Source organism: Thamnophis elegans, chromosome 14 (assembly GCF_009769535.1).
Source record: "Thamnophis elegans isolate rThaEle1 chromosome 14, rThaEle1.pri, whole genome shotgun sequence".
Classification (NCBI taxonomy): Eukaryota; Metazoa; Chordata; class Lepidosauria; order Squamata; family Colubridae; genus Thamnophis; species Thamnophis elegans.
The window spans coordinates 23771967-23796166 of NC_045554.1; the positions used below are offsets into that span (position 1 = coordinate 23771967).

General features: G+C 44.7%; 1 protein-coding gene across 1 annotated transcript; it reads left to right on the forward strand.

The window, feature by feature from the left end:
- Positions 1–1427: 1427 nt before the first annotated feature.
- CNGB1 (cyclic nucleotide gated channel subunit beta 1) lies at positions 1428–22388 on the forward strand. The gene is given in 20 exon segments (XM_032230230.1): positions 1428–1662; positions 2749–2899; positions 4785–4883; positions 6054–6062; positions 6355–6433; positions 6435–6504; positions 7193–7351; positions 9489–9697; positions 10083–10133; positions 10628–10714; positions 10947–11011; positions 12202–12324; positions 12423–12564; positions 13186–13345; positions 14559–14656; positions 14740–14823; positions 18136–18254; positions 19263–19409; positions 20463–20634; positions 21680–22388. Coding segments are annotated over 20 exon segments (2463 nt in total). The 3' UTR covers positions 21884–22388.
- The last annotated feature ends 1812 nt before the right edge of the window (positions 22389–24200 follow it).

Below are 24200 nucleotides of genomic sequence, written 5' to 3' on the forward strand. Positions count from 1 at the left end.
AAGAGAGACAAGTTGCAAAAGATGCTAAGGTTAAGCTAGACCAGGGGGTAGTCAACCTTTTTATACCCTACGTCGCCCAACTTTTGTATCTCTGGTAGTATTAAAATTTCTAACCGCCCCACGGTTCCACAGTAATGGTGATTTATAAAGTAGGGAAGTAACTTTTATAAATTTATAAAGCAGAGTTACAGCAAACTCCTATCGCCCACCATGAAAGCCTGGAACCGCCAACTAGTGGCGGTAGGGACCAGGTTGAACTACCACTGAGCTAGACAAACCACATACTGGTTTAGTGTAATGTGAGAATTTAGCCAATTAAATGTTGTTAAGAATTCTACTATTGTTTACTAAAGCTGTGTAGAGATCCAGTAGTGGATGCACATATTTGGTGATTGATGGGCGAATTGACAGCATAGTAATCATCGATTATGTAAATAATTCATGGAATAAAAGTTTATTCCAAATCTTTATAGCATATGTTAAACAATCAGCACCCCCTGCTATGTTGGGGAGATGGGATGCTTTTCCATGTTGATGTTCTCTAGAATAATGTTGTTTGTTGTTTGTTTCAGAGAAAAGGAGGGGGTGGCACTTGCAGGTTCTGTGCCTCTCACCCAGGACGGTCTGCCTGCTCTCTGTACAGGGCAGCCCCGCAGACCCACAATTGCTGCAGGGGGCCACTGGGTTCTCTCCCAGGGAGGGCAAGGGGCAGCATTTGGTGCACAGAAGCCGCAGGGCTGGTTCAAAAAGCCATTCCCTCTGCCAATGCAATTGGCACATAATAAGCCAGGGGGCAGACTGATCACCCCAAAGCAGCTGCCATCTGACTTTCTTGATCACAGCTTATGGAGAGGCCTAGAAACCAGGGTTAAACAACTATAAAAATGAATGGTACTCCAGATACTTCAGATTTGCTTACCAAAATGAAGGCTCTTCCATGGCGATGTTTTCAACCCATTCATATCCCCCAACCCCACGATTTGGTCTCGGAGGACTGCAGGGGGTGTCATAAACCAGTGACACCCTCAGAAATTCCACTGGCCAAAGTTCAGCCTCTGCCTTTCTTCTTGTTTTATTTTGCCCTGCGGGTTGGTGGTGGTTGGGAGGGAAGTTAAGGATGCATGTAAAGAGTCATGTGCTAGTATTAACGGCAGAGACTGTTCTGAAAACGGCTGTCTTGGTGCTGAATTTGGGCTCCTCGGTGCCTCAGACCAGAAATAGGTGTGGGGCTCCAGGCACCATTCTCTTGGGTTCCCACCGGCTGGGCCTTCTTTGGCTCCCAGGGGAGGCCGCCTTCCCCTCTTGGCCAGGGAAGGGCCCCACTGAGGGTGGAGTGCCGCCCCTCCTCACTGGGCGGTTGTGTGTTTCTTCTTGCAGTTCCCAGCCCCACAGCCTCGCCCTGAAGCACCTGGCTCCCTAGTGCCGCCATGTCCAGGCCAACCCGCGCTGTCGAGCTGGTTCGCCTGGTGCCCAAGAAGCTGCGCTGTCATCTGCATGCCTCCCTTTCCTGCTCAGCCGTCGTGGAAGAGTTGCCCAATGTCCCCAGCTACCACAGCTCTGCTCCTCCCTCCCACATCCCTGTCCTCGTCCCTAGGAAAGCGAAGGCTGGCCTGAGCAACCCCGGTTTTCGGAAGGAAGAAGCTTCCTGCTTGGCCATCGGGGGTAACGTAGCACCTGCCAAAGTTTTAGTGCTTGCGGCTTTCCTGGCTGACCTTCCTGCACTTTGGGGTGTCTGCATCTTTAGGGTTCAGTTCCAAATAGGGCGTTATTTCCAGAGGGAGCAGTGTACTTTGCCTCCAAAATGTAGAAGAAATGTGCACAATTTGGGGGGCAGGCATTCATTAAAAGCAGGACAGGAATGAATCCATCCCTTGGGTCTCCTGAAAATTGAGAATGGGCAATGGGCCTTGTCAGCCAGAAGGTTTGTAGCTTTGAGACAGAAGTTAAGGAAAGGCTGGTGAGAAAGCTGTTTACAATAATGTCAAGAATAAATAAAATAAACCAACGGATCAATTTCAGAAAGGCACTCCAACCCTAGATTAAATCTATGTGAAGATTCAGATGTTATTTAGTTTTTAGTTTACTTTATAGCACCTTGAACAATGAAATTAAATGACACCTTCAGTGTACATAACTATAAAAATAAAACATTTTGTACAATTGAATTGAAACCCCCTGATATTGCATTAATATTATTTATATTAATAATTTGCATTTAATAGTCACTTTAGCATTCTCTGGAAATAAAACATTTTCAGGCCACCATGGGGGTTTGCAAAGTGTGGTCAAAAGTTCTAAAAATTGTGGCTGAGACAACTAAGAAAGAACTTCAATAAGAATTTGTGATACTAGGATGACAAAAGCAACAACAATAATAAGTTAACCAATACTGAATCGTAAATATATGGCAAAAGATTCTAGAGAAGCATCTTCTAATGGCGTATGGGATATCTTGCTTCTGAAAATAATAGCAGCTTCTGATTTCACTTCTTAACACAACTCTTTCCATTTTCTGGCCACCTTAGATGTTGAGTTATACAGACATTTTATAAAAATTCTGAGGCCTTCAAAAGATGACTTGAATTTTCTTCACAAAACAATCTAGAAACAAGGGGATAACTGAGCAAAGCAGAGGAAGCTGCCATAGATTTTTTATTGTGACCTACAGCCATGTTTCTGAGCATTTTGGAATTTGCTTGAGGTCAAGAACCCATATTGTCAGTAACTCACTTTTCTTTCCTGCCCAAGGACAACCAACAGGCAAATACCCCACGGTGAAGTTTCCAAAGGTGGATTCTGGCTCTTCCAGGCTGCCAATACCGGCCTCCCAAGCTCGACCATCTGCCCCAAAGAGCTTGCACACCCTCGCTGTGCCACCTACGCCAAAGGCTCCCAAGAGGTATGAAGCCTGTGTCTACACAGAGTTTGGTATTCTGTGAGAACCTGGACCTCGGCCTGAATTACACTTCTGTAACTACCTACCTCTACCATCCCACCAGATCCTTACTAGATTATATATGTCTTCCTGTCAGGAGTTTCTGGAACTAATTCAGCAAATTCTAGGACCATTTCCTTAGAACTAGGCAAAACTACCTGGATCCTTGCCATAGTAAAGCTAGATAACGTCAGGCTTCCAATTGGGACTTAGCAAACAGGAGTCTCCAAATAATTAACCCTTAATTCTGTTGTAGATGAGACTAGTAGAAAAGTTTCAGACATGACTACACACCAGAATGCAGTCTTATACTCAACCTGATTGCCCACTGCATTGCAAAGGCACCAGAGACACATCTAGAGGTTTAGACTCTTTGCTTCTTCCAACTTATGGTCATGGTCAGCTAATACCTCTTTTCTGAACATATTTCATTTCACTTCCTCTCTCCCTAGCCTACAGGCCTCCAAGCCTTCTGACCTTGGCAGGCAGGCTCAGCCTTTACAGATAGAAATCTCCTCTGTCTCATAGAACAAGTTGCTTGTCCTCAGTCATCACAGAGTGATTCTCCTTGTACCCAGACTGGTTTCATTACCCTGCTTCTTTTTCCTGCCTTTCCCTTGGTATAAGCAGTCCTTTTGCCTTGTGCTTCTTAGCCATGGAGCTGCCACACAACCATTCTGTCTGTCCTGGCAAAGATAATAATTGTACTTCGATGCCTTTTGCAAAATTACTCTTAGTTCCCCTTCCTATTCACAGCCCTGGATTTGTCCACTAGTCTCTAGTGACTGAAGGCAAATATACGTGTCCCTGGATAATCTGAGTTGGTCAGCAGGGCCAGAACTTTTGGATGCCTGCTGGAGCCCATCCACAGGGAACCTCTTGATATCCAGGATGTGTGCACTGGGCTGTTCTATTTGTGGCATTTAGGTGGTGCCTGGTTGTGTGTGGCTTTTAGTTGTTGATTGGGATATTGATGGACGCTTATCAAATTGTTGATTGTGGTTTCCTTGTACTGTGCACCAGAGGTGGCATTCAGCAGGTTCTGACCAGTTCTGGAGAACCAGTAGCGGAAATTTTGAGTAGTTTGGAGAACCGGCAAATACCGCCTCTGACTGTCCCCGCCCCAATCTATTCTCTGCCTCTCGAGTCCCAGCTCATCGGGAGGAAACGGGGACTTTGCAGTAACCTTCCCCTGCCACTCCTACCAAGCCACACCCACCAAGCCATGCCACACCTACAGAACTGGTAGTAAAACGTTTTGAATCCCACCACTGCTGTGCACCCTCGGTTCCTAAATCCTTGGTAAGCTGGTGGTAAATCAGCCCTCCTGTGGACTATCAACGAGCTGATTTATCCCTAACTGACCAAGGACTTAGCAGTCGAAGGCCTAGCAGCACAAAGAAACAACAATCAAAGACTTACTGTACTACCAGCCATCATCTTCTCCTAGAGAGAGAGAGAAGCTCCCTGAGGATGGGCTCCAGCAGGAGTCTGAATGCTTGCAAGAATCAACCTCTGGTCCGGGCGACCGACTCAGATTTTTGGTCCTGCAACTAGTCTCTAAAATCAGCTATGGTACATCCTTCAAAGTTTCCTTTCTTCTTTCTGCATGAGTTGCCTTGTTGATCTATTTTTTTATTACTTCATTAAATGTCAATGCTAGTTGGTTAATGCAATGAATGGATAGGAAGAGCAGTTTGAAAGAGTAATGAAGAGTCTCTTTCTCCAGTTGGTCTATCAAAGGATCATTTATTGGGCAGTATCTTAATCTTATTCCTTTGAGTACTCAGAAACTGTATAGCAATTACTGTGCTGTGCTTTGTTTTTCCAAATTCTTTCCCCACCTTAGGAGGAAATCCTCTTCCCAAGAAGTAAATGTGGAGGAGCTGAGACTGTCCCCAGTCAATGCCTGGCCAGACCAGTCCAGTCCACAGGAAGAACCCAGCAGGTATCATCATCCCAAAGTATCCTCCTGAAGCACATCGCGGACTTCTCCCAGGATCTGTGACCGCGTGAATGGCCCATCATTTACCCACCCAGGATTGGGCTGGTAGTTGGGTGAGACGGTTTGCCAGGACAGCATCCCACACTGCCCTTGTAAGGATGGCATAGCTAGGGATGCTGCAGTTGCCCAGTAGTGGCCTGACAGAGGATACAGAAAAACTGAAGTCTATTTAATTATGGAGAAAAATAATGTTTTGGAAACAAGAAAGTCTAGAATACCATGGTACACTCTGGTAGGGCACAAACCATACTTTTGTACTCTACATGCCTATGGGAAAAATATGCAGAAATTTCAGAAAATTATCTCCTTGAAGGCCTCAAACCCTCCATCATAGACAGGGATGTTGCTATGCCATGATGGACACAGAAAACTAAAGGCTGCTGTAGAGAGTCAACCTCTTGGTACATTGCATGGAATCCCTCCTGGGTGCAAAATGGCCAACAATATATTGGCCTAGATCAGTGGTTCCTGCAGCTCTGCTGGCTGGAGAATTCTGGGAGTTGAAGTCCACAAGTCTTAAAGTTGCCAAGTTTGGGAACCACTGGCCTAGATAGTTCACATGAGGGAGAACCCAGCTTGCAGACAATTGCATGGACTAGCCAGGGTAAATCTGTGTTTTTGTGGGGCCCCTAACTGGCCCCGTCTCTCAGGTGGAGGCAATCTGCACAAGGCATAACTACTACTCAGCCTTTCCTTCCTTACATAAAGTGTTGCAGAAAGCTCAACCTGAGCAAAACTGACAGGTGTCAGAGGTCAATATTTGGGGGTCCATCCAGGGATGACCAGAGGGTGGGGAGACTGGGTGTAGTCTGGCCCATTTTTATTTTTCTCACCTCTTGCCTTGGTAAGTGGCGCCTTCTCTCACTGGTCCTCAGTCAAAGGCATCTATGGGGCAGCTTTGAGGGGGAGCTGATGAATGACATGGTGTGCCTCAAAAGACGGCAGTGCACCAGGTAAAACAGAGAGAGAGAGAGAGAGAGAGAGAGAGAGAGAGAGAGAGAGAGATATCAGATATAGCTTTAACTGGGTAGAACCTCCCAGCCTTGCAGAGCAGGCTCAGAAGCCGATCCAAAGGCAAGGTCATCTGTAAAATTGCTTATCCCCCTCTGCCAGCCCCCCCAGGTGTGAGAGGGCACAGTGTCTTGCCAGAGAACTCACCTCCTTGCCCCATTTCTTCTACCAGCCAATCCCGGGAAAGGTCTCACAATGCAGGCAACCAAAACCTTATTTTGGTTACTTTTCTAGCAGCCTTTTAACCTGTCCAGAGCACGTGTGGGTCAAAGAGGGACCAGCTGCTTTCCTGAGCCATTGAATAAATCTCGAGAGCAGAGGACTGGGGAGCTGAAGGCCTTCAGAGTCCCTCGCGAAGGCCAGGACCCCGCGATTCCCTTCCGGTTGCTCCACAGCTCACCAGACGGGGCAGCTCAGCGCCAGCCAGAGTAGCGCCATCATCAAACGATCGGCTGCAGGAGTGGGTGCGGCTCTTCAAGGACCCGAACTGAGAAAGTCAAAGAGAAGCTGACGGACCCCGACGCCTCCTCCGAGGATGAGACCCCTGCAGCCTGTGAGTGAGTCCGGGAGGCAAGGGCGGGGACTCTGGTGTCCCAAGGGCCCCGCGAGAGAGCCTCGGCCTCCCACCTGAGGTTTGCAGGGGGGACGTTCAGCTCACAGGGGGAACGCAGCATGTTGGCATGTTGGCATACTAGGCCCTTATTTTATGCTGGGATATGGGGTGCGTGAGCCCAGTGTCTCCTGCCCTCCCACACCTTCTGCCTCGGAACCTTCCTTCTGTTGTTGTTGTTTTTAAGGAGAGATAAGATTATTTTACTAATGAAGCAAACGGGTTTCAGAAGAGCTCCAGCATTCTTGAGATTCCACCCCCCCTGGACTCTTAGGCACAAGATATTCCAGCCCTAACCGGAAAAAAGAAATCCTGGTTGATTGGGGGGAGGGGGGGCTGCCAATTAGGATTTAGGGCCAGGTGCAAGCTGTGCAATATGAATTGTCCATTCTTACTAGAGGGGGTGTTTCTGAACTTTCTCTCCATTTGGCTCAGAGGTGGGTTGTTCCCGGTTTGGCCCGGATCAGGTGAACCAGTAGTGGTGGTGGCGGGAGGCTTCGTGCACGCACATGAGCACACGCGCGTACGAGTGAACCAGTAGTAAAAAAAATGGAAACCCACCATTGATTTGGCTCCAAATAATGGGCAAAACATTTTGTTTCAATTTCACTAATTTGATTTATTCTCTCAGCTCCTTCCAAAGAGAAAATCTCAGAGGAGAAAGACAAAAAAGCCGAGGAAGATGGAGAGGGGCGTTTCCACGAAATTCTTTGCTGCAGGTTTAAGTATCACCCCTTCCTCTGCCACATGAGGAAAGTCCAGTTCCCCAGCAGTATTGACCCTTCCTCCAGTAAGTAGCAGGGAGGGCTTTGGACTGAAAAGGCAACTGAACTCCGAGAGAGAAGGGGAGAATGAGCAGGAGGGACTTTGTGAAGGGAATGGTGGGAGAAAGAGTGCAGAACGTGGGGGCAGAGTCAAAAGAGGAATCAGTCTAGAATCTCTACATAGCCACAAATAGACTAAGACCAACTCTCCTTGAATCCCATCAACCCGTTTCTAGTACCAAATCACTAGCTGAGGAGATTCCTGTGCATAGGCATGAGCAATACATCAGTTTAATTGGGAAATTCAGGGCCTTTCGTGCCTGTGAAGAATGCAGACCTGTTGGAAATCCCCAGGAATCTTGATGGTCTACTCAAGCTAATTCTTATCCTATGAAATGCCAAATAATTTGTATGGACCTTTAAAATACAGCAAGGCACTTCGGGTCTTTCACAAGTGATATTTTTATTTATTGCAAATATAGTCCCAAAATTGGAGATACTCATAACCCACCACAATGGTATTCTTACAATGTAGGTTAAATAAATTAAACTGCAAACTGACTGTGGACAACCATCCGTAAGCTCCATTAACCATTCTTAAGCTCCAAACACACTTCCCTGAAGGAAGTTGGAAGCAAATGGTAGAGATTGTTGAGGGCTTCTCTTGAGAGCTCCACATCTCAGTATGGTGTTTGACAAAATAGACCAAAGATAGACAAATTTGGGATAGAGAGTATCACCACCAGATGGATTCACAGTTGGCTAACTAATTGAATTGTAAGCCACCCAAAATTATTGACTGAGATGGGTGGCCATAGAAAGTGAACAAATAAATAAAAATGCACTTGTGTAGTTCTTAATGGAACTGCATCTACATGGAAGAAAGCATGCAAGGGTACTCCAAGATTTTGTCTTGGGCCCAGTCCTCTTCAACGTCTTCATAAATTATCTAGATGAGGGGGTGGAAGGAGAACTCATCAAATTTGCAAGTGATATCAAGTGTAAGCTGGGAATAGCTAACATTTTAAATAATAGAGTCAAGATTCAGAAGGATCTTGACAGACTTCAACACTGGACCCTATCCCAAAAAATGCAATTCATTAGTGAGAAAAGTCAGTCCTGCACTTAGGCAGGGTATACCAAATGCATAGGCAATACCTAGCTCAAAAGTAGTAACTATGAGAGAGATTTAGGAGTCCCAGTAGATCACCTTTGAAGTATGAGCCAGAAATGTGTTGCAGCTGCCAAAAAAACCAAGGCAGTTCTTTTGCAGTGCAAAAGGGAAACGTCAAGCCAGCCGAGAAGTAATTGTACCGCTTGTACTAGTGAGTGCAGTATAACTAGGGATACTGTGATACTGCATAAAATGTATCTGGTCCCAGTGATAGAAAAATGATCCTGAAACGCTAGAAAGTGGTTGCCGAGGAGACCAACACAGTGATAAGGGATTTGGAGGTCAAATCATATACTCACGGTTGGGGGAACTAGGATCTCTAGCCTATCAAAGAGAGGGATTGGTGGGAGGTATGGTAACTGTCTTCATTCTTAAGGGGCAGTCACAGATAGGAGTGGGTTGACTTATTCTCTAAAGCATCAGAGGGCAGGACAAGAAATATTGAATGGAAGCTTGTTAAAGAGATCCAACCTAGAAGTAAGGAGAATTTTTCTGACAGTGAGAACAATTAACCAATGGAATGGCTTGCCTCCCACAGTTGTGGGTATTCCATCACTGGAGGTTTTCAAGAAGAGACGAGACAACTGTTAGATTGAGATGGCATAAAGTCTCCTGCCTTGAGCAGAGGCTTGGAGTAGAAGACCTCTGAGGTTCCTTCCAATCTTCTGATTCTATCTTGGGTTCCATATTTGATGGGGAGGCCAAGATGATCATCTCCATCTGTATCATTTTCTGAAGCTGCCAGCCCATTCACGCTGAACTGACTTTGAGGGGACTAGTTCCACCTCTTAGCCCACTTGCTTCACAGGCTGTGTGGCGCACTGTGTGACAACTGTTGTCTGATCTCTGATCCGAAAGTTGTTCTTCCCTCTTGCTCCTTGGGCAAGCAGAGTGCAAGGGTGGCTCTCCCACTGAGGAGTTTGAAAGGGGAATTTGAGGGATGCTGCATGAGGGTCCTGAGTATCTCCTGGGCTTCCCTCCTCTTCTAGATCTGATGTACGTGTTGTGGCTCTTACTTGTGGTCCTGGCGTGGAACTGGAACTGCTGGCTGATTCCGGTCCGCTGGGCTTTCCCATATCAATCACCTGAGAATGTCTATTACTGGATGGCTATTGACTACTTCTGTGATTTCATCTACTTCCTGGACATCGCCGTCTTTCAGGTCCGCCTGCAGTTTGTCCATCAAGGAGATATTATTGTAAGTGGCAGACGGCAAGCCAAGCCATGGCTTCTGACTTCTGACTCTCGATTTGAGAGCTTGATACCCGAACCCTTATGCCCTTCATCCATAAATAAACAGATCCGGGCTGTAAAAATCTCAATGACCGCTAAGCCTTTCCCAAGATGCAGCCAGGATATTTATTTTAGGTTTATAAAATAAGGTATCTATCTATCTGTAAAGGGGAGGTAACCTCCCCAAGTGTAAACAATCTGCAGACTTAAGACGCTTCAGGAGAGCAGCAGACTTTGATACTGCCAGGTAGATAAATTCCATGCCAAGACACAGAGATTCTGCTGGCTGTGCCTCAGTTTCCCTTCCGAGTTTCGGGTGGAACTCTTTTGCATTTTCTTTCTTCTTCTAGACTGATAAGAGAGCCATGAGGAAGAATTACCTGAAGTCCCATCGTTTTAAGGTGTGTAGTGTTTTGTTTAATTTACTCCTAATTAAAATGACCACCAGAGTGAAACAGCGTTCTCTGTCATATGATCTTTAAATAATATTCCGAACGCTGAATTCTTTGTCATAGCAGTGATATCATCTGCTTGGGTGGCTCTTGTAACAACGGCATAGAAAGTTTACCAATGGAATTCTCATTACAGTATATGCAGTAAAAGTGTATATACTATACATATATAATTTGGGAATATCAGGTCCCTGATACCTTTTGAATGATACTGAGTGTATCTTTTTCAAAATCAGTTTCTGATTTGTTTGTAAAACTGCACTTGATCATTTTTAAAAAACTTTGATCAAAAAAATTTATGTTATTATGCATATTTCCTCAGCTATATACATTTTTGTTTGCAATTTTGTTTAACCTTTGCAAATGAATCCCCCGGGTGGAATGCCTCTGTCCGTGGGATGATTCCAGAGAGCCCCGTGCTTCCGGCCTCCTTTCTCTTTCAGATGGATGCCCTCTGCCTTCTCCCCCTGGATTTCTTCTACTTCAAGGTTGGCGTGCATCCTCTCCTGCGCTTGCCTCGCTGCCTAAAGGTGAGTCCTTCTCCATCCTGATTAGCATCTTTAGGGAAGGGCTGGAAAAGGAGGAGCGGGCTTAACCCTGGAGATCAACCCAGAGCAGCAGCTCCCAAGGGATCGGTCCCTCGCCATGCTGCCCCCGAAGGCTTCGCCCATTGCTTCCTTGGGGAAGGTTTTTCCTTTCCTTGGTGAACTGTGGGCAGAATCTCCTCCGGAGCTCACCGGGACCTTTATTTCTTTTTCACAGTACCTGGCCTTCTTTGAGTTTAACAACCGCCTGGAAGCTATTTTGAGCAAGGCCTATGTTTACAGGTGAGATTCTGTCCTTCTGGGCAGGGTGCAGTTCAGCAGCTTCTGCAGGCCCTTCTCTTTCCAAAGGAAATGGCAACAACAACGAAATCCACACAATGGTGGATTCAAACTGTATGTCTGCTTTATTTCCAATGTTGCAAGCCACATGGCAGCCCAAGAGCAGAGGTTTCTACTGTAAAGGCCAGCATTCTTACTAATATCATGGTGTACTGAGGTGAACTGAACTCAAAGCAGGACTTCTCGGACAGAATAAATGAGGCAGTTTGCGCAGGGCCACCTCTAGAAATAGCTTGGGACGCTCGGCTGACCTGGAGGCTGGAGGAGCTGCTGGGAGATGGATAGGCTGAAGCATAAATGATTGCACAGTCTGTGACCTGCCTGAGTATAAACTCCAGAGCAGTTTTAAAGCCTGAATATTTATACACGTACCTGAGCCTACCTGGCCTCTGCCTTGGAGGCCTTGCTGTGGGGTGGGATGCACTGACTGGAAGGACTGTGCAAAGGGAAACGAGAGAAGGAGGTCGCTGGTTTTCTTGCATCCCTTTCTGAGCATTACCACCCTCCCCCGCCCCCAATAACATCATGCGACTGCACGCACAGTAACTCTGGAAGGAAAGGGTCATGATCTGCCATTCTGACCAGGGGGAGGGGAGGTGGACCCCCCTAAGCCCAGGAAGAGGGAAAAGGCACTGAACTCTCAGGAGCAACTTCCAGACTCAAAACACACTCTCCCCCCCATTTGTCTGCAGAGCAAAGTGCAGAAAGTCAAAATGGAAGCTGTGACGTGCAATCGAAGCAGTGCCTGTGGGGTGTGTGTGGGTGTGTGTGGGTGTGTGGCACAATTTACATAGCAGCCAGGCACAGCTTTGAGTGCATAGTTGGGGTGGTGGTGGTGGGGCATCTTGGCCCTTTGCCTGCCCTTTGCTGGCAACCTCACTCTCCTGGCTGGCTGAGAAGAGCCGGGCTGCACCTGGCTCTGCAGATGCTCCCCTCCAGCCATACCTGATTCCCAAGGGCACCTTCTGAGGTTCCTGCTTCTTGCATTCTCTCTGGGGCAACCAGTGCCCTCTTGGGCAGGGGGAGGGGAGAGGGGGGATGGGGAAGCAGCAGCAGAGGAGCAGAGCATGGGCAATCTCAGGTCCTGCAGGGACTTTAGCAGCCCCTCCTTAGCAGGGCTATTATTTTGGCAGAGTCGTAAGGATTACGGCCTACCTGCTCTTCAGCCTGCACCTGAACTCCTGCTTGTACTACTGGGCCTCCTCCTTCCAGGGGATTGGCTCCACTGCCTGGGTCTACGACGGCAGAGGAAACAGGTAGGCATCTTGGGCAGCCGGGCAGCCGTCTCTGGAGAAGGGGCAAGGAGGAAGACGTGTGCAACCTTTGCGTATCTCTTGTGCTTCGTCTTTGACAGTTACATCCGTTGTTATTACTGGGCTGTCAAGACGCTCATCACCATCGGGGGGCTGCCGGACCCCCACAACATCTTTGAGATCGTTTTTCAGCTTCTCAATTACTTCACAGGTGTCTTTGCTTTCTCAGTGATGATCGGCCAGGTGAGCTCTCACTTCACACCTTCTCTGGGTTACAAAAATTGCTGCCTTCTTTTCTCATTTGCTGCACACCACTGTTTCTATGGAAGTGCCAATTTTCATTGTAAGCCATAGGCGGCATAAGTTGAGTTGGACCTGATTTTTTTACAATTTGTATGGCAGATATTAAGCAAATCAGCATAATTACTGAGCAAATCCAGGTTTTTCCATTGGGTTTTTTTTTTTGGCCAGAAATTGGCAAAAATGGTTGCAAATTGCAATCACATATCTGCAGGACCCTCAGTCGTAAATGTAGGGTGATTGCCAGGCACCTCAATTGCGATCACCTGCTGTGGGGGGGGGGGGGGAATGAAACAGTCTTAAGTGTTGGTCATAAATCACTTTTTTGAGACCATTATAACTTTGAACTATCATTAAACGAAGAGTGGCCCTTCAGATATTGTGCCCCAGCCTAAGAAAAAGAAGCCAGATTCTCAGCCTGTCAGGTTTAGCTTTTCAGGTGTGTCTAATGGTTCCATCTCAGCCCTGAAGGCCTTTGGGATTTGATTCCATCAGATGAGTCATGACTGTTGGCAACATGGAACAATGTCCTTCCATTTACACTTTTCTTTCAATCCTATACAGATGAGGGATGTTGTTGGTGCTGCCACAGCAGGACAATCGTACTATCGGAGCTGCATGGATAATACCATAAAATATATGGCTTTGTACAGAATTCCCCGTTCGGTTCAGAACAGAATCAAAACTTGGTATGAATATACTTGGCATTCCCAAGGCATGCTGGGTAAGTACCTTACTTTCAGGGTCAAAATGATTTCTTTTGTCTTTCTCTGTTGTGTAATTATGATTATTGGTGGTTACAAGTGGAGATATAAAGTCAAGATAGTGGCTGTCATGGCAACCGTAAGTCCTGTCCATTTTTTCTTTGCATCGTAATGTTGCTGCCATCTTGCCTTTTTGATCCTTCCTGGAAAACACTCTGTGCGGCAGATTAGATATAGCATGAAATGCATTTGAACCTCAAATCTGTGCATTTAAGCAAACCCTGAGAGCAGGAACTGGAGGGGAAAGCAGTCTTCTCCTTCCTCCCCAGTCTTGCCCAACGGGCTTCCCAGCTGCTCTGATTGTCAACTAAGGCAGGAAATCCCTGCCTGGGGTCCAGGAGTGGTTCTTGTCCTGAGAACCAGATTAGCAGAGTTGGAAGGGACCTTGTAGGTCATTTAGTCCAACCCCCAAGCAGGGGTACCCTGCACAATTTCTGACAGATGGCAGTCCAGTCTCTTCTTGAAAGCCTCCAATGATGAAGCTCCGACAACTTCTGAAGGCAACTTCTGTTCCATTGGTTGATTTTTCTCACTGTTGTAAAATTCCTTCTTATTTCCAGGTTGAATCTCTCCTTGTTCATTTTTCCTTGTCTGGCCTTTGGGTGCTTTGGAGAATAGCTTAACCCCCTCCTCTCTGTGGCAGTCCCTCAAATATTGGAAGACTGCTCTCATATCTCCCCTGGTCCTTCTCTTCCCTAGACTAGCCCTGCCCGGTTCCTGTAACCGTTCGTCGTATGTTTTAGTCACTCCCCTGCCCTGGTTTTTAAAAAACACATTCCCTTTCCTGTTCTGGAGACAGTTCTTCCTCTGTATGGTTAGAACCACTGTTTGAAGATGTCTTCTTATCCTCAGGTGACACAGGATCCTGAGGAAGCTTCCTGGCTTAGAAAAGTGGTCGATCATCTTTTCCAGCTGGGGGGAGGGGGGTGTTTTCGCTGCAGTGATTTTTGAAATCCGTAGCAGGATTCCTGTAATGGGATGCCACCCTCGATAATGGCACAGAAGCTCCAACAATGCAAAATTCTAGTCCATTTTCTAAATTGTGCCACTGAGACAAACAGCCCGGCCTTCGTCTTTGTTATTGGCACATGAAGGCTTTAGGCTCAGGGCTCCTTCTCTTCCATTGGACCCCGAGGCCAGAAGACAAGCGGTTCTCTCCTCCCTCACTTGCAGACGAATCCGAGCTGCTCTTTCAGCTGCCCGAAAAGATGAAGCTGGACATCGCCATCGACGTGAACTACAGCATTGTGAGCAAAGTGCCGCTCTTCCAGGTACTGCCAGCTGACTCAAGGCTCCTCCTTCTCAGCTGGCCAAAAGAGCAGAGTCCAAGCCTTCTTTCCTTCCTTTGGGGCAGGGCTGTGATCGGCAAATGATTTTTGACATGCTGAAGAGGCTGCGATCCGTGGTGTACTTACCTAACGACTACGTGTGCAAAAAGGTAACCAGGGAGCAATCCTGCAGCACAACTCAGTCAGGCTGGTAAGGGAGGTTCCAGGCACGGGGAGGATGCCCTTCATCCCAGGCTCCCCACGTTTGGCTTTTCTGGGATAATGCCACTGAAGGCGACACAAAGAGGGTTCTCCGGGGTGTTTGCTTTTTTTTTTTTTTATTAAATGTTTTTTAATTTTAATTTAAAACAGGTACAGCCTCTTTCTTTACATCTGTAGAAAATGTATCAATCAATTACAGATAAGTTTTGGTACATCTCCTCCACAGTCAACCAACATAACTCATATTAACTCAAGCATTATTATATATCCATTTTCATTTAACTGTAATTATTATTTAGAAATATTAATAAAAGTAATAATCTTGAACAATACCTGCCCACACCGGTGGGAAAAGAAAAAATTAAAAAAAAAGGGCAAATAAAAAATAAAAACTAAATTAAAAAATAAAAAATAAAAATAATACAAAAAAAGACAAAAACGACAAGAGACAAGGCAGGAACACAAAACAAAACACAGGTGTCTATTATGAAAAAAAAAAAAGAAGTATATCAACTGGTTACAACATGCTTTGGTGCTTCTCTTCCATTAACTCATATTAATTCAAATATCTTAACTCGAATATTTACCATATCAACATCATTATACCTCCAGTTTTAATTACCTATGGTTATTTAAACATCCTTCATCCTTAGCTATGCTAAAGAATTAGTCCATAACATCATTTACTTATTTGTAGAATCCTCTATTATCATCAAATCCTCATGTCCTATTTTAGCTGGACATCCATAATATTTAATTATATCATATATCATAACATTTTCCCAGTATTGATTAACATTTGATTGTATGTATTTTATTTAGTTTTTTTAATAGTGATAATTATTGTAGTTAATACTCTTTATGTATAATCTAAAGATGTTTTCTCATATCCAATTGTTAGTTATCATATCAACTCCACATTATATACATTACTATCAATATCAATTATTATTCAACTATATCTGTTACAAAAAAAAGCAATTAGGTTTAGCTAGTTTTCAATTGTATTCTTCAATCTATCAGCCAGTTCCAAATTATATATATTACTATCCATATCAGTCATTATTCAGCTATATCTATTACACATTAAGGTAATCAGATTTAGCTAATTTTAAATTACGTTCTTCCATCTGTCAGCCAGTGTCTCTCCAATAGCAAAATCTTCTCAAACCAATTGCCACGCATTGGATAAATTTACCAAATGTTTTCATAAGCAAATCCAAACAAAGATATTTTCGCACCTTTGGACTCTGAATGTCAGTGATGAAATAATAATGTTGTCCTGGGCTTGTAAAATTTTCCAAATTAACTTTAATTCTCAAGGGTGGATTTTCCATTCCTCCTGCACTCTGTCTCTTTAAATGAGTCTTCTTTATAGCTCCCCCCCTCCTTTCTTCCTCTGAGATAGACCAGACACCATTTCTCACATTTTCCATTTGTATTTCAGGAACATTTAAACATTCAACGATCTCAGTTTTTACTTCATATTTTAAAATCAGATGATCCAATTTTCTTTCCAGCCTTTGATAAGAGTCAAAAAGCCCTCTACATGCGGAAAAAAGAATCTGAAATGAAATCTTAGAGGTATTTTGAGACGCCATGATGTGTCGCAGTTAAAAATTGCAAGCTCTTTTTTTTTTTCCACAGACTTCGAAGCACTTTTCTTAGTCTCTTGCAGGCTGTGCAATCTTATCTGATTGTAAACAGAGCCAAGTAATAAAGTAATAAAAATGTCGAATCGTGACGGGCTAATTAGTAGAAAATAAATTTTACGATCCACTTAGGGAGAGTCAGAGGGGGGAGGATGTCGAGGAGTTTCTTGAAGCATTTAAGAAGTAAAGTAACCACCAGCCATAAATCCATTAAAAAAAGCCAATTCGCCGCTAAATTTTCCTATTCTTTGGTTTCAGTTAGCTTAAGTTTTTAACGCGAACAGTCTCTCTTGGATAATAAAATCAGCTTACCAGATGACATCACTTCTACCATTCTTAGGGGCAACCTGCAGTTTCAGTTAGCACGCAGCTAATCCAGAAAGGAATTGGCACGAGGAGTTAATACCCCACCCCCCAGAGACTTGCGGGTGTCTCTGAGGTCCTGGGTCTCTCCTCACCTTCACTGTCGTCTCCGGGACAGCTAGAGTTCAAAGAACCCGTCCAAAAATCCTTCGGTATAGAGGAATTTCAGGAGTAGCCTGAAACTCCATCTTCTCACTGCTAAGCCCCGCCTTCTTCCCGGGGTGTTTGCTTTTAAATGTGGGAATGTCAGTGGAACTAGATGCTGGGTTGTAGTAGCCAAAACTAGTTGGCCATCATCACAGCCATTAGACAATTCCTAGTTATTAGATGTCAAGGAAAGCAGCATTCGAGCCAGTAACTAAAATAATGGCAAAACAGAAGTAGCAGAGCTCATTCATTTCTTCCTTTTCCTCTGAAAATCAGAAGTCACAAATGAAAATAGGACAAAATACATCAGATAAAGGATTATCTGCAAATATACACATATGGGGCATTTATTCATTTTCCTGATAGGCTGGTCATTATTTGATATTTAGTTGCTGACCCTAAATTCACAAGAATGAAGAGATGGCAAATTAGTGCCTTTCCTGTCTAAGTGGGAGTCTTGGTGTCAGGCAATATTCAACCCAGACATTTTCCTCTGGGCATAGATAGGGTAACCTCTCCAGGGCCTCCATTGGGAAGGATGGGAGCTCAGCCCTTTCCCTTTAAGACTGCCCTGTCTCTTTAAGCCTTTTTAAGCCTTAAGTTGCTCCGATAACACCTCCCTTATTAAAACCTCTACCCCAACCCACAGCAATACTGCAGTTCCACTTTGCAAGCGCAACTTTCTTGGATGTACAAGTTGTAATTTCAAGGCAACTCTGCTCAAAGTCACCTTGAATCACGAGATGGTGGCAAAGGAAAGCAAAGGTAGCACCTATAGTCATAGGTGCCTTGGGCGCAATCCCAAAACAACTGGAGCACCACTTGAACAACATTAGGATTGACAAACTTTCCATCAATTGCAAAAGGCAGCTTTACACGGAAGGGCTTACATCCTGCGACGGTATCCGTAACACCATCAAACGTCCACATCTGTCTATCCCAGGTCTTCGGGAAGGACTTGCTAGGGGGTTAAAAATGCCAAATCCAGTCTGAACATCTGGCTGACTGTGATGAACAATAATAATAATTTGTGCAAAATTTTCAAAAGAAAAAGTTGTCCCAATTATTCTTCTCTTTTTTCCCTTCATCTTTCCTTAGGGAGAGATCGGCCGGGAGATGTACATCATTCAGGTTGGACAAGTCCAAGTACTTGGGGGACCGGATGGGAAAACTATTCTTGTGACCCTGAAAGCCGGCTCTGTGTTTGGAGAAATAAGGTCGTTCCTTTTCTCTCCTCTGCTGCATTTCTCTTCCGCCTTTTCTCTGAGGCCCAGTGGAGCTTCTTCCCCAATGGCATTTCACAGCAACAAGCCTGTGAGGTGGCAGGTCCAGCGTGGGCAAGGGGGCAGCCATCCTCCGACTCTCCCCTTCCAATCCCAGCATCTAAGTCCCCAGACTGTTCTTTAGGGGTCTCATCTCGAGCAACCCTTGACAGGGGCAATAACCAGGAACCCGTGATGATGATGATGCTCCCCATGGCTTTCCAGGCAAAATGAGAGATTGTAGCAGCTTGATCAGCTGTGGGAGGAAGCGTCTATCCATTCCCAGAGGAGCCCTTCTGTAGACAGGCTCACCTCCTGGGGTGCAAGAGGTGCTCTCCCCAGGAAAGTGCACTTAATCCCATATCTCCAGTATCAAAAAAATACAAAGACACGTCCTTTCCCTTAACCTTTAATAGTTCATTTTAATGTTTGCTTTTTAAACTTACAAGCTGCATTTATACAAGTAGAGAAAGGCAGGTGATAAACCTAATAAAATAAATACTTGAATGAAGCTGCGACTCTCAAACAATCTTGCCGGGAGGTAACCAGTCTTGGTAACTAGAATAAATAGGGAGAAACGGAGGGAAATGAAATAGGTGAAATAGCCTTTATTAGCTTGCTACCTGAGTGACTTCCAAGAGGCAAAGGGTTAGCCCTGGCTGAGAACACCTCCGGCAGCAAAGACTCTTAAGATCTGGGTTAAGCTTCTGAGTCCCATTTCTCCACACAAATCTAAGATGGTCTTTTCCCACCTCCTGCTCAGGTTATCTTGAGGCTGCCATGGGCATTATGGCCTGGCACAATGGTTTCGTACTATGGGATTACTGAATCTTACATTTGTTTAGTTGTTACTGAATGATAGTCTTGGAAGATATGGGGGAGGCAGGTAGAATGAAGTTCCTTTCTGTGGAATAGGAGATGAGAAATCGGCTGCTGAGTTTGTATTTTTGCTTTTTCTATTAGTTTACTAGCTGTGGGAGGTGGAAATCGTCGTACCGCTAATGTTGTGGCACATGGATTTACTAACCTTTTCATTCTGGATAAGAAGGATTTGAATGAAATTCTGGTGCACTATCCAGAGTCCCAAAAGCTGCTGCGGAAGAAAGCTAGGTGAGATGCAGGACGATCAAAGGGTTACTTTAATTGATTAATCAGTTTTCTCTCCCTTCTATGGCAGCCCAATTCCGAGAGGCTCTTGCTAGCTGATGTGTGATGGTGAGGATCAGTTGGTGGTGAAATATGCCCTCTCTTGCCGGGCCTAATCTGGTCTGGCTTTGTGTGGTCTGGTCTCCTCTCCCCTCCTCAACCTTTCCCTTCCCTCCAGCCTTCCCCTCCTCTCTTCCCCTCTCCTCCAGAGGTTGGGTTGAGTTTTTCCCCAGAAATCTGCCATGAGGACCCCTTATCCCCCCCCCCCCCGCAATAACTTCCTTGCCCAAGAATACATGGCTCTGCCTAACACAGTTCAGATAACGGGCATCCAGCCCTTCGGGTTTTATTCTGTTCCCCCTGCCTGCCATGAAACAAGACAAATTTGGGGAGGGGGTTCTCTCTTGGTCAGAGAAAGGACTAACAGACTATGGCAGGGAAGGGATTCAATATATGAATGGTAGTGAATGAGTCATATTTAAGAGTTTGACAGCACTGTGAGAGGCTACGATTCACTTCAGATGGTGCTTAAATTACTTTCTTCAATTATCCATGTTTTGATATCTTGGATGATTTCCCCAATTCTATGGAAATGACAAGGCTGCTCTCGATTGGCACAATTCTGTGGACAACCACAGCTTTCATAGGAGGTTTGACTGTATGGCTCTCTGGCCTGAGAATTTTAAGTGGGAAACAAGATGTTTCTTCTGTTTGCAATCTTCCTATTTTTTTCTCACTGCAGACACTGCACAATGCTTTTCATTAATTAAAGAATTAATTAAATGTGCCACACATCTCACTATCTAAAGTGATTCTGAGGACTCACACCGAGCCCCCCATTTGCCACTTTAAAAGAAAACTCTTTTAAAGAAGCAGAAACACGACTTTTAGAAGAAGAGCCTCTGAAGGAAGATCGGAGAAGGGCCATGATATTCAGTCATTCTGTTGCATTCACACATGCAGCTTATTCTTACAGATCTGGCCGATTTCCAATTCTGTGCTTTTGCTCTCTTCTAGGCGAATGCTGAGGAACAACACCAGGCCCAAAGAAGAGAAGGTCCTCATCATCCCTCCCAGGGTTGGGACCCCCAAACTCTTCCAAGCCGCCCTGGTGGCTGCAGGCAGAATGGGGGGCAAAGGCAGACTGGCTCACCTCCGCTGGAAACTGAAGGAGCTGAAGGCAATCCAGGTGTGCTTGAACCCCTCTGAGCCGCCTGGCGAGAGGAGAGCATTATGGGAATCTACCTGGGAAGGCCGGGGTGGGCTGGGCTGGAGCCATGTAGCCTTCTTCACCTTTGGCTTGGTCCACTAAGGCAGGGGTCTCCAAAGACTTGTGGACTTCAACCCTCAGAGTTCCTCAGCCAGCAAAGCTGGTGAGGAACTCTGGGGGTTGAAGTCCACAAGTCTTAAAGTTCCCAAGGTTGGAGACCCCTGCATTAAGGGATCTAACTGCTACAACTTTTAAATCATGGTTGTGGCTCAGCAAGCCAAACATTTATAAACCGTGGCTCAAGCATGTCATGAAAATTGCAGCTTGTACAGTAAACCCCTGGGAGACACCAAGATGGGTAAAATGGCTCACGGCACTCTGGAGGAAATCCTAGCTGAACCTTGAATGGGGAGTTTCGTGAGATGAGAAGGAAGTTCCCATCATTTGGAGCTGGTGGGTACATATATTGGGAGTGCACATCAGGTGCTTTTCACAAAATGGCTGAGCATGGCCAGTTCCAAAGAACCATTGATGCTGATGATTCTTCACTTTACCCCCAGCAGCCATTAAGGTAGATTCCACCACATTTGTTCCTCTCAATTGTTTTGGGGAGCAAATCTTTTGTGGGGCTGGCTGAGGTTAACTTTATCTTCTAGGAATACTTCTGCTGCTCAATGGACATTTTGCTCTGGAGCATTCCTGTTCCCGTGTCAATCTCATTTTAATTAAAGTAACCCAAACTCAAAAGTCAGCTGAGCAGGGGACCAAGTGGGTGATCTACTGTATATCTAGAAGATTGGACTAAGACAGTGGTTCCCAAACTTGGCAACTTTAAGACTTGTGGACTTCAACTCCCAGAATTCTCCAGCCAGCAGAATTCTGGGAGTTGAAGTCCACAAGTCTTAAAGTTGCCAAGTTTGGGAACCACTGGATTAAGATGTTGCTTCTCCCAGTTTTAAGGCAAGCACCGTTTCCCTATCAAGGCCCCTTATATGATTCCCAATCTGATTGACTTCTCTTTCAGGCTGCCACTTCCACACCAGTTGTCCCCAAGTCAGCAGCTAGCCATGATTCACCAGCTGGTTCCCCCAAGCCCAACAACTGTGGAACAGAGACGAAGACCTCCAGGAGTCCCAATCATCCTGTTCGGGTTTCCATGAGTCCCACCCCTGCTGGGGATGAAGAGGTTCTCTTGGTGGAAGTCTTAGAAAAAGGGGAACCTAAGTAGAAGAACCAGATGAGCCTCCCTATCTGTGCAAGTCCTTGCTAGTTGCATTTGCACGGATTGGGCAGCCATTCAAAATAAGCTCTAATGTTGTGCTATTAAGTCAGCTGAGAGGGAGACCCCCTATGCTTTTTTACACTTTATTTAGAGAACAAGTTTGGCGTCATGGCTGAGGCATCAGGCTAGAAACCAGGGGACTCTGAGTTCTAGTCTCCCTTAGGTAATGGTAAACAACTCCTGAAAAACCTTGCCAAGAAAACTGCATGGACTTGTCCAGATAGTCCATGAGAATTGGGACGCGACTGAACGAAGGGGAAAAAAAACTTTACACAACGAGCTATTTAACTGCATCTTTAGAAGAATTTCAGCAAAAATCCAAGAGAAATTAGAGCAAGTGAAATCTCTATTAAGCAATGTTGGCTTTATGCAGGTTCCAAATGTACAGTAAATATATTTGTTCAAAACACCTTCTGTTGTGTGGCCTTTTAATGTATTTGCACAGCACAAAAATGCAAAAAAAAAACTGTTAGAAAAGAGTCTAGAAAACAGCATTGATAAGGACATCTACACACAGTAGTAGATGCAGGCCATGCAAAAGAGGGATGAGAGGCTATCAAATCCTTTCCACCACCAGCTCCCACAGAGTAGAAGGAAAAGGTTCATAATGTTGACCTGTTTTCCCTTCAGTGACTCTTTGGAGCATTTGCTGACTGACATGGAGATGAAATGCAGGATTGCAGCTGTAGAAAGATTGATTTGAAAGAATCTCAAGCCCCAAATTCTTTACTTTATCAGCACCTCCAGATTTCTTCATTCAATCTCTGGCTGCTGAAACCTCCCCGCCTGTGGCTGTGGGTTTCCCCACGGAGAGCCCTGACGTGCCCCATTCAGAGGCCAAGAGCGCAGCACCGGTTCATTGCCGCTTCTCCCAGGGCGGCTCGGCTTGGCACCACTCCTAAAGCCGGCAGCGGCTCTTTAGGGCAGGGAGCGCGTGGTGGGCCACCCCTCCGCTCTCTGCTCGCCGAGCCGGGCTGGGCGGGAGAGAGCGCAGCGTGGCCGGGGTCCCTTCCTGGCGCCCTCGGAGTGCAGTGAGGACAGAGCACCCAGGACCCGCGCGGTTGGAGAAAATGATACACAAACACATAGACTTTAAACCAGAGGTCTTTTTATTGGGAATATAACAAAGACTTAAAATATTTGATTGTAAACGTGTTAACAGCAGCCAGAATCATATTTGCAAAAAACTGGAAAAATGAAACAATACCAAAACAGGAAGAAGTTATTCGAAAAATAATGGATTGTGCTGAAATGAGTAAATTGACATTTGAAATTAGAGAAAAAGAAGATGAGCAATTTTATAAGATATGGGATTTGTTTTATCAGTGGTTGGGGGGAAAAAACTTGGAAATGAAAAATGTTTTACTCATGTTTTAACTGAAGGAGTTAAATGATAACACAATTATGCTGTGAAATAGATTAACAACGATACAATGAAAAACATATATATATGAATTGAATAGAACTTTTTGTTTTAAAATGGATAAATATAACAATGATTTTATGTATACTTGATAGAGGATCTGTGATATAATGTATAACCCTAAGAATATATTACAAAGATAACTTGCTGTTGATAAATAATTTTAATAAGGGAATAATTAAAAATTGGTATATATATGTAGTGACTATTTAGAATACTTTGTTGAAAAATGAAGGAATAATATTTCTGTTTGAATGTATGATGTACAAGGATAATAATGAACATAAGTATACCCGATAGTTGATTGGTGGAATTATGCATAATTGAAAATAATGACATACAAATATAAATGGTTTGTAATTTTTTTTTATATTGGGATTTGTGATTATATAAAGGTATACTGTTATCAAATAGACAATCAAGAATGTAAGGGAATTAGGTTTATTGGAAAATAATAATAATACTAATTATAATTGAACATATATTGTACAATGAAAATGAGGTATTTAGTTATACTAGATGAAAAATCTGTGATGGTAAATGCTATTCGAGAATATGGATGCAAAAACACTTGTAACCAAACAACATGCTGTATGTGATGATGGGTTTTTGTGTGTGTGTGTGTGTGTGTGTTGTTTGTTTAATAAATAAAATTTTATTTAAAAAAAAGGGGGGGGGAATTCCCAGGACCAGCTCCTCTTAAACAGATTTGGGAAGCTGATTTTGGAAGAAGTAAACGTTTCAGGAAAATAAATTGGTTTCTGCCCAATTTCGAACCAGGGACCTTTTGTACCTGAAATAAATATAACCATACGGCTCCTGGAGGAAGCCGTGTAGGAA